The sequence below is a fragment of the Mus caroli genome, unplaced genomic scaffold (assembly GCF_978045245.1).
Source record: "Mus caroli unplaced genomic scaffold, Mus_caroli_1 scaffold_4, whole genome shotgun sequence".
Lineage (NCBI taxonomy): Eukaryota > Metazoa > Chordata > Mammalia > Rodentia > Muridae > Mus > Mus caroli.
In genome coordinates, this window is record NW_028227259.1 from 55,131,108 (window position 1) to 55,141,759 (window position 10,652).

The window sequence follows — 10,652 nt, forward strand, 5'->3', positions numbered from 1 at the left end:
GATATAGAAAACAAAGCACAAAAAGACTTTAGCTAAATATCAGTTCATTGTTTGGTTGGTCTTTTTTTTTTTTCTTAAATGTGGCTACCTGAAAGCTGTTGCATTGTAATGGTAATAATGTAACAATATATATAGAGACTGGTCAAAGAAAAAAAAATCAACCAACCAAACGAACAAATATATTTTGCAATTGTTTCAAGCTTATAATTTAGATTTCATAAGCCAGCCCTATTTCCATAAGCTCTCCACCCTATCCAGGCTAAGTGCTTAACATCTTCCTTTTAATTTTGTCTTCCTTTTTATTTTGTCTACAAACCCATAGCACTTACTTCATTTCTCAAACTATTTAATAGCTTCCTGTCCCCTGGGTTCTATAAGAGTGCTAGAACACAAACGTCCTAGATTTTAGTTACAGATTGGCACTGCTCCCTCTGCTTTGGAACCCAACCTGGATTTTAATATGAATGTGGGCATCTAAGTGTCAGGAAAGCTCACCGAAGGCCAACATCGAACATCTCATTTAAGTGACAAGAGTCTGGCTAGTGACTTCCCTAAGCGAGTGCTTTCTGGAGCCAAGACTTCCTCTGCATGAGATGTTTAAAGAGGAACAAGGGGACAGTCCCATCTATAAACAATGGGTTAAGTTCTGCCTGCAGCCTGTGATCAATAGCAGCGGCCCTCCTTCCTTCTCAAGTTTTGAGACCCACCCTTATCTGCCTCAGTTGCTCTTCTCCACACAACCACATCTGCCCTTCAGCACTCTCTATCTGGATATTCAAGTCACCAAGAAAATTTAGCAATCCAGGGAGAAAACCAAGACTTTTTAATGACTGGAAGGATGAAATGATACTGTCATTGAGGAGAGGAGGAGGAGGAAAAGGAAGAAGAGGAGGAGGAAGAGGAGGAGGAAAATGATGATGATGGTGGTGGTGGTGATGATGATGATGATACCTGCCAAACCCTGGGCATTGGCATTTACTATGGAGAATAGGGATGCAGTCTTTGGAGACTGCACGCATCATTAACCATTATGTACATCATACCATCCACAGTCAGTAAAACAATGCTTATCTCAAGAATGAGGAAGCTAAGTGTCAGAAAAGCTAAGTAATATCAATAAGTAATCACTGGGTTGTGAACCCAGACCTGAAGTCTTAGTCCACAGGAACTAAGGACTCCAGTAGACAGGTTGACTCTGTCCTTCCATAGCAAGTGAAGAAACCCGAGAACAATGTCAACGGATGCGTGTTCTCTGTGCAATGTGCTGACAGCTGTTTTGATCCCCCATGGTCATTCCCTACCGCCGTACTCTCCAGTCTCCAGCTCAGCCAGGGCTTCTGCTTGGTGGCCCAGATGCCAGGCTCACTGTGCCCACCAGCAGGTGTCTTCATCAGGATCATTACAGCCTAATAAGAAGAGGCTTTGGGGTTGGTTTTGTTTGTTTTTCAAGACAGGATTTCTCTGTGTGTCCCTGGCTATCCTGGAACTCACTCAGTAGACCAGAGTGACCTCAGAGATCCACCTACTTCCGCCTCTGAGTGCTGGGATTAAAGGTGTGCACCACCACCTGGCAAAAGAGTCTTTTTTTTTTTTAATGAATATGCCCCTACACTGTGGTCAGGGTTACACTCAAAGGTACCACCATCCTTGCCCTGCACCTAGACTCAGTGCTCTCAGTTTCCCTAACTCTCCTTCTTAATGTAGACAAGGTGACCATAGATATATAGAACCCATCATCTTGATTATGCAAATTAAGCCCACATCTTAGTGAACAAATGCCCTCTTCCACCATGACAGCGATTGGTTTGCATTTCTACAAACACAGCCATTATTTTTCCAGTCTTATTAACTTTTCTAAGTGTGTGTGCTTGCTTCATTCTGATATGCCAATCGATTCAGATCAATTCCTCTACCCCCCCCCCTTTGGTCTCTGGAACGCTCTTAAGGAATTGAAAAGCTTAGCTGAAATTCAACATAAAAGAAAAAACAACTTTCATCCTACAGGGAGGACATTCAAGGTCTCTATACCGCTTTATCCTCTAGGTGATGTCTTTTGCTGAGTCGCTTAAGTCAGAGTTCCCAATTCTGTAAAATGGGAACTCACAAATTATCATAAACCCTGGGAAGGCCTGTGGGTACCAGGTCTGGCAGCTGGCACCAACTGATATGAGAGCCATGCCTCTATCCCAATTCCTTCCTGAGCACACGGTCCACACAGCACTGACGGTTTCCCGCTTCCCATGGAGTCCTGTGTGGTCTCCATGGTGACATAGGATGATGGAGATCAATATGCAGATAATCACCCCAACAAGTGCTGTCTGACAGCAGAGGAACCTCTTAGGCAGTGTGAAAATGAGTCTCCTTTGAGAGATGTTGTGACTGTGGAAACATCACAGAAAACACCAAAGAAAAACAACTGTGCGTGTGTGCATGTATGTGTTCATGAACATGTGTGCACATGTGACCTCAGGAGCCATTCACTTCATTTTTTGAGACCAAGTTTCTCCCTGGGACCTAGGCATCATTGCTTAGGCAAGGCTGGCTGTCCAACATGCTGCAGAGATCCTTCTGTCTCTGCTTCCCCAGCACAGGGATTGCAAGCATGTACCATGATGCCTGTCTGCTTACGTGGGTTTTGGAAATCAAATCAAGAGGCCTCATGTTCTCGTGGCCAGCCCGTACAAGAGATTGCATAAGACTTACAGGTGAGTCAGGTCACGGAGGCCCCGAAAGGCATTTCTTGAAATGGTTTCTATTTTGTTCCCTTCAATGAACCTAAGGAGAGAAGCAATATAATATAACTGAATTCCCTCTCCTTAACATCTCTAACAGATGATGCAGTGTGCTTTGGCAATAAAATCAGAAAGCACTTATGAGGTACAGACACTCCAAAGTTAGCAGCATGCTATGCTAAACTCCGTGAGGGAGCCGGGCATGTGAGCAAGAACACGTGCTCTCTGCTCTAGCCAGCCCAGCCTGGGCGTCTCCAAACTCAGAGCTGGCAACGTGGCCAATCACATCTTGGGTTTGAGCAAGGGAGAAGAATGTACTGCACAGGGGCCAGAAATTCTCCCATCTCTGCAACACTGGAAAGCTTCCAGGCAGTCTCCCTGCTCTCTCTTACAGTGCCCTGTGCCTTGCTAGCCATACTAATACCATAGTCCCTAGAGGAAAGCCCATTGTTTTATATCTCTATGTTTTAGTTTTTGCTGAGGAAGGAAGAGTTCCATTAAGCACGGCTTCCAGAAACCTTGAGTTCATTTTGTCCTATACAGTCTCCTATCTGGGCAATTGATAACAAGGTAGAGGTGTTCTCAAGCTCGGGACAAGGCTGTATCCCAAGCAAGGCTGGCTTGCTCTGGGCTGAGATAGTACAGGGCTTACAGCAGACACCTTGTAGCAATGACATTGACTAAGCCATAAACTCTCAGGATATGACAGGGATACATTGTAACTGTTCTCCAGGGCCAAGGAGTTAAGTCAAATAAATGCTAGCGGGTCTTTGCTGAGATATTCTATGGGAAAGGCTTTGCTATGTCTGTGACACAACTGATGAGTTAGGTCTCACAGGGAGCAGTCTCTGATGCCTGTTTTTTAAAAACTCTGGTGTCTGTTTAGTACTAGACATTAGTGTACCCTGATAAGCTGCCTTTCTCCCTGACACCCTGGGCAGCATCTGAACTCCCCACCAGAGAAAATCTCAAGTACCCCACAGCTATTCGTGGGCTTTGGGGCAACCCTGGTGGCTTCAACCCTGCAGCTGTGACACTCTTTGCACATCAAATACATGTCAAAATACCGGATTATAAGAGGATTCTCCGGAGAAAAAGTTCCTAGGGAGACAGCGTTCCCTGAGAGTTCATATCAGCAGAGAGCTTTTTCTACCTGGGATGTGTCTAGAATTCCAACATCTACCTGTTCACCTCAGATAAGACAGCAGGAACAAGGCTTTGCAAATCCTCTGAATGCTAAGCAAGGAAATCCCAAACTGATAGCAGGATTAATGTTATTACTGACTTACCAAATACAAGGCTAGGACAACTTAAGGGGGAAGAGAAAGGTTTGAATGTGAGAAAGGCTGACATAAGAACCATAGCCAAGCTCATTGCTCAAGGGGAAAACGGTCCATCTGAAGAAGGGAAGAGAATTCCCTCTCCTGTTTTCTTGTTGTTATGGTTTGATTTGGGTTTTCATTTTTAGAAAAAGGAAAAATCTAATTAGACCTTCAACACGACTCCCAGAAGCCAGAGCCAATGGGATATGGGACAGCTGGATAAAAACCAGGCAGTTTACCCCCAAATAGGGAAACTTTGTTAGAAAAAAAAAGCCCCCAGAAGTGTCCAGCTCTATTTCTGGCCCATCAGCAAACCCATGCCTAGTTATGGAGGTAAAAATATCCAACGCGATTTCCAACTGTGCTTGCTACATGACAAATTAAAGGTCAGCAGAGAATGAATGAGTGAGTGTCTCCCTTCCTGGGCTTTGTCTCCAGCCTCTTCCTGCCCTAGCACACTGAGAAGTAAGTCAACTCACAGGTCAGTGCTGGCATGAGAATGGGGTTTGCTGCCCCCCTCTCCCACCACAGGACACAACTCAGAAATCTCCCAGAGGCAACAAACTTTCAGCAGACACCACACAACACTTACAGGTATTCAAGATGAAAAAGGCCAGCAAAGGCATCGTCCCGGATCACCGTGAATGAGTTAGAGTTCAGCAATCTGAAAACAAGGCAGGTTTTAACAGAGATGGGAACGTGATATCACCTGAGGAAGCCATTTCTTTTTCTTTTGCTACGTGATGGTCCCTATGCAAATGAGGGCTATTCTCAGCCTAAGGACAACCCCTTAGGTCCCTAATGTCCTCACCACTGTGATAGGGACAGCAAGAAAGGGAATTTCCCCCTTTGGCTGAATTTCCCCCACTGTCTCCAATACTACCTGTCTCACGCCTGGAGGAACTTAGGAACTGATGGCCATCATTCAAAAGCAGTTTTCTCCTAGGCACAACAAGGCAGCCAATAAATATTTCAGGATGTCCAAGAAACCATGGAATTTCAGACCTGCAAGGTCCATAACCCAACTGTATCCTAGAGATTTTAAGCCCCAAGAAGATAAGAGACTTGACTAAAGTCATACAGTGGGAACCTAAAAGCAAAACTCCTTTCTACCACACTATACCTTCTCATGAGAAATAATCATTTTTTAAAAGGTTAAGAAGTCTCTAAAAGACTATCTCTATGTAGTTTTCAATTTGCGTGGCTAGGTAAATCCATTTGATAAATATTTACAAAACCACCTATGTTTATTTGACTAAATAATATCTACGCTATATTTCTATTCTAAAAGAGTGGAGATTTAAGGGTATGTATGTATTGCAAAGTTGTATGTCCAAAAATGTATCTGTGAACACAAGTGTGCCATAACATATATGTGAGGTCAGAGGATAGTTTGCTGGAGTTAGTTCACTCCTTCCACCAGACAGGATCAAACTCAGGTCATTAGGCATGGCGGCAAGCACCTTTGCCTACTGAGTGTGTCCTGTTGCTGGCATACGAACTGAGATCTTAAGTGGTAAGTTTAATGTTATAGTAGATATACAACATATTAAAGGCAAAACTAACAATGGCACCTTATTGTGGCTAAGAAGTGATGAGTATCTCTGACCTTTTCTACAGTGCATTGCTTGCTTTAGGTATAGTCTCACTCCATCCAAGAAAGATGGCAAGTGTCAGTGCTATATACTCACGACTGCCTGCTGATCTTTGTGTTGTTTGTGTAGTGTTAAGGATGGACCCCAGCGCTGCATGGTAGGCAAGCGCTGTACCACTGAGCTACATACCCTCCACACACACATACAGGCCCCTGCCTAGTGCACTGCTTTCGAAAAGTGACTGTGGGACAATTATTTTCACTATCATACATCAACTGACTTGGGTTTCAGGACCTTAAACAGGCACTCACCATGACTCGGTAACTTGGATGTGATTCCCTAAGAGGAGCTGGGGCAAACATAGTTTGGGGCTTCCAGTTTGGATCCTGACTCTGTGACTCAAGGCAAGGCAGTTACCTTTCCTGAGCACCAGTTTCTTCATCTGTCAGATGGGAAAACGAAAGTACCTTTCCTGCAGAGACGCCATGCCCGTGAGATAAAAACGCACACACCTGTGCTGCTTGCTGCATGCATGTGAGACAGACTGGAAGCATTCCTATCGAAGAGCAATATCAGGATTTTTTTTTTTAAAGATAAGCTTCTTTTTGAGGTGAGATGTTGGAGGTGAAACTCTGGTTATGGTCGATGCAGCCACCTCCCAATTGCCTGATCTGTGACTGAGATCTACCACAAGTCCCAGGGGAGAGCTTGGCCTAAGTCAGGGAAGGCCCTGGAGCAGGAGAACAGTGGTTTAATGTGGACCAGCTAGGGTGACTCGGAGGGCTGTTGGTTGTAGGAAGACCCACAGGAACAAGGCAGGCACCACATCTCATACTCACAGCAGCTGCAGAGAGGGCAGGTGGGAAAACATTCGGTCCTTGATTTCCAGAAATGTTCCATTTACCAGGCTCCTACGGGCAAGAGAGGGACAGAGTGAGGCCCAGGGTCCTTTGAGGAAGTGCCGAGCCAAGTGGGCAGTGTGCAGTGGGCATTTCCTCCACCTGAACTTCACACTCCTCCTCTCTGGGTGAAGATTCCTGTGTTTGGCCATTGTCTTCCCGGGGAGCAAGATGAGAAAGAGGACAGTTGCTTCCCAGTATACTTGGTCAAGAGGAAAACTAGTCTGGCTAATAGAATCCAGTGCTACGTATGGGTCTGGCTCCTCTCACAGACATTAGCTCAGTCAGCTTAAATCAATTCCTGAGCTTCCCTCCCTTAACTCCAGGAGGCCTCCGCTGAAGGTGGATAATTACTTCACCCAGGATTCTGTTTGTGCAGACACAAAGTTAATGTTGGCCCACAAAACTCTGGGGTAGGATTAAGCATCCCCCCTTGGAAGCACAAGTCTCTGGAAGACACTCAGAGAACTTCTGACTAAATGCACTGTGAAAGCCTTGGGGGAAACTCACAGACACCTGAACTGGCCCAGGAAGCGAGAGGCAGGGCCATCTGCCAGACAAATGGTCGAGCTGGGAAAAGAAGCTTGGCTGCTTCTGCCTCAGGGTCTCCTGCCCTTTCTGGCCACAGCAGGATTTCCATACATGACTGGAGTTAACATGCAGAACACTTCAGCTTTGATCCCATCCAAAGGGTTTAACAAGAGAAATTCTAGAATCCTCCATGTGATCTAATTTAGCAAGAGTAAGAGGCAAACAGGCCTGCTGTGCCCACAGCCGAACTCTTCCAACTTTTTACAGATGTAAGCAGGATCTTGGACCCTCTCCCTCCCTGTACGCTGATGCTGTTTTTGCCCTGAAGAAGCACAGGACACGATGGAGAAGGCACAAGCAACGTGGTACCCAGAACTACCTTACCCTCAGGATCCCCTCCTCTACATCTGCAGGGTGTACCCCAGCACCTCAGCCTGGAATAAGGGGCTGTCCTAGCAAGAGATGCCCCAGCAATAAACAGACCACCCTCAGGTCCCTTCCTTAGCAACACTTCACCATTGCCACTGTGTGAGACCTAGTTGAAAGTGCTTAGCAAGCGAGTGGAGGAATCTCCCTGGTTAGTTCTGTCAGTGCTGGTAATACAACCCACCATGGAGAAAGATGGTAAAAAAGGGGGCCCTCTTGAACTCAAGGCAAGAAGTTGGAAGGTTTCCCTCACCAGGGGGCTCGGCTGGACACCATATACGGAAAAGCACTTAGAAGTCCTCTGGGTTTCCCCTATTTAAGCCACGTGGAGCAACCCCTCTACTTCCAGAAGCTGTGTGCCTTTGCACAGACTAGGCTTTTCCTAGCCTGCAGTGTGGAGAGGTCAGGAGGGGGCCAACCTCCCAGCAGAGCTGAGGCCCGCTGCGGTGAGGCCTCACCCATTCCTAATTAGCCGCTCAATCCGGGCGCGTACAGCTGCTCTCCAGTCACACACCCACCCACTCACCAACACAACAGAACCACTCAAAACTTTAAGGTACCCCAAGGATCACCCCGTGGCCCAAAATACAGGCTGTGGACTCTGATTCAGAGACCCTACCCCAAGGTGGGCCCTGGGTCTGCAGTAGCATCAGCTCCACCCCCCCCCCCCCAGGTAGGTCTGATGCAGGTGGCCTCGGGCCACAATGAGAAACTGTCACGCGGACCTGTCTGGATTCCCGTACTCTGGGGTTTGGAGTCCCCCTATCCTCCACTCCACACAGATTCCACCCACGTTCCATGCCCCTCAACCCAAAGGCAAAGAAAGGGACTAAGGAGCAGGGTCAGGTGGCGCTGCCCCAGCACCAGCCGCAACTCCCTGGCGGCGGCCGGCGCAGGGCAGGGCAGGGCAGGGCGGGGCGGAGATGGAGGGGTCCCACTCACAAGGAGCTGATGTCGCCAGGCACGATCCTAGGCACCCAAGAGGAGCCCACGCAGATGATGGACTCCTTGGTACAGCTGCAAGTGGCGGGGCAGCGCGCCAACCGCCTCACCTGCGCGCTCGGCGGGATGAGACACGCGGCGCTCAGCAGCAGCAACCCCAGAGCCCCGCCGCCTCTCCATAGCGCCATGCCGGGTCCCCCGGTCCCCGCCCGGGCTCGGACCCCCGCCGCCGCCGCCGCCCCGCGCCGCGCGCTCGGACCCAGCGCCGCAGCAGACGCGGGTGCCGCTTGCCGATCGGCCGCCAGCGCTGCTGGCGAGGACGCGGGCGCCGCGGGTGTGGGAGGCCGAGCCGCAGCCGAGCAGCATGCTGGCCGCCACCCCCACTCGGCGCCCCCCCACCCGCGCCCGGGCTGCTGGGCGGCCGCCGCACCCGCCTCACCCGCGCTGGCCTGACATCAGCACCCGCGCCCGCCGCGGGCCCGGACCAATGAATAATGCACGCGGGGGCCCGCCCCGCGGGGGAGGGGGGAGGGAAAAGTTGGATGACCTTGGGGGAGGGGCCGGCCGTGGCTCAGACCCCCTGGGGGCAGGGACCCTCAATCCTTCTGTGGGCTGCAAAGAATTTCACAGACAGTGGACTCCTTTCTACAGGGTCAAAGCCTGAGCTTCCTTCCCCGCAAAAAATAAATAAATAAATAAATAAATAAATAAATAAATTTTAGAAAGTAGAAACAGTAAGAACTGGAGCCTCTACACCCTCAGAAAAGTAGGAGTGGGGAGTACTGTCTTGATCTGGGAGAAAGGTCTCTATCCCCGAGTGCCCCGAAGAGGCCAGACCTTTGGCAGACTTCATTTATCTTACAGAGGACCTAATAAATGTGGCACAGGGGCCCGACTGGGCCACCTTGGCTGGCCCACCATGTTTCTGTGGGGTCTGAGTCTCCACTGCACCTCAGCTCACTGAAGACATCCCTTTTCAGTTGCCCAAGGAAACTAGAATCGCAAAACTGCTACAGCAGGGTATCCCCTGCCTGGCTGTTGGGCCTTGCAAAAACCTATCCTGCAAAGAAAAGTTTCCTGGCTCAACACGGTAGCTACGCCCCACCCCCACCCCCCTGATTAAATGATGGGGGACACAGATTGTTAGGGAGAGACAGAGTTTGTTGCTCTGAGCACTGGGCCTTTCATCTCCTAACCCTTAGCAGATGCTATCCATCTTCAAGAATTTAACTGATGAGAAAACTGAAGCCCAGGAGTCCTGGGTAGCTGTCAGAGTGTGCTGTTAACAGTCAACACCAAAGAGAAAGACTGGAGCCTGAGATGGGGATTTGTAACTGGCCCCAGGGAAACCCTTTTTACTTCTGGAATCTGTCTTAAGGAGCGTTAATGTTATCATAAGGTCGTGTGCTGCTGGGAGGCATGGAGGGAAATGCCAAAGCAGAACAAAGCATTATAGATCCCCTACCCCACCCCTGCAACTGCTCTGAGCTCAGGCCTGTCCATCAGGCTACCAACCTGGGCAAACCATTCTGATGTTAGCGTGTGCCTGAAACAAGTACAGCCAATGCAGAAGAGGAAATTCATCGGTGCTGCCTCTCATTCCCGAATCATTTTAGCACAATTCAATGGGGGAAATATCTGGCTGTCCACTATGGGAAAGGAGAAAAACTCTCCCTATGGGCAGGAAAGTTCAGTAGCTGGACAGATAGCCCAATAGAAGGACCTTCCCATAGGTACATGGATATAAGAGACTGGCCAAAGGGTGGAACGTGGGATGCTACTATGGCACTTCATGGAGAGAGTAAAACACGGTCTTAGTTACTTTTCCTGTTGCTATGATGAAATATCCTAACAGAAACATCACAAATAAGCAACAGTGGCACTATCTAGCAGAGATATCCAGGGCTCAGCCTCAGCACCAATCAGCAGGTGGGACCAGGAGGGACACCAAAAGAAGTTCCCAGTTGTGCCTCTCTCAGAGAAGCAAAGATCAGCAAAGACAGGAGACCAACAAGCATTGCTCAGCTAGCTCTGCTGGCAAGCCAGCTCAGCCTCCCTCACTGTCTGTTGAGTCCTATCTATAATCCCTCCACCCATCGCATGTCCCCCACAGGTCTTGCCTCAGCACATGAGTCTGTCTCAGCTGACATCACTCTGCCATCAGCCCGAGTCTACAGAAGTGGCAAGAAGCTGCAGCACACCACC

The 10,652-nt window shown here is 48.8% G+C and overlaps 1 protein-coding gene across 1 annotated transcript in view; it reads right to left on the minus strand.

The window, feature by feature from the left end:
* Lgi2 (leucine rich repeat LGI family member 2) overlaps positions 1-8,656 on the minus strand; it is a 32,230-nt gene extending 23,574 nt beyond the window's left edge. The window contains exons 1-4 of the mRNA XM_021163218.3: positions 8,448-8,656; positions 6,489-6,560; positions 4,647-4,718; positions 2,704-2,775 (exon numbers count right to left, since the gene is read on the minus strand). Of these exons, the coding sequence (XP_021018877.1) occupies positions 2,704-2,775; positions 4,647-4,718; positions 6,489-6,560; positions 8,448-8,635 (404 nt within the window). The 5' untranslated portion in view covers positions 8,636-8,656. The remainder of the gene's footprint in view (positions 1-2,703; positions 2,776-4,646; positions 4,719-6,488; positions 6,561-8,447) is intronic.
* Positions 8,657-10,652: the final 1,996 nt, after the last annotated feature.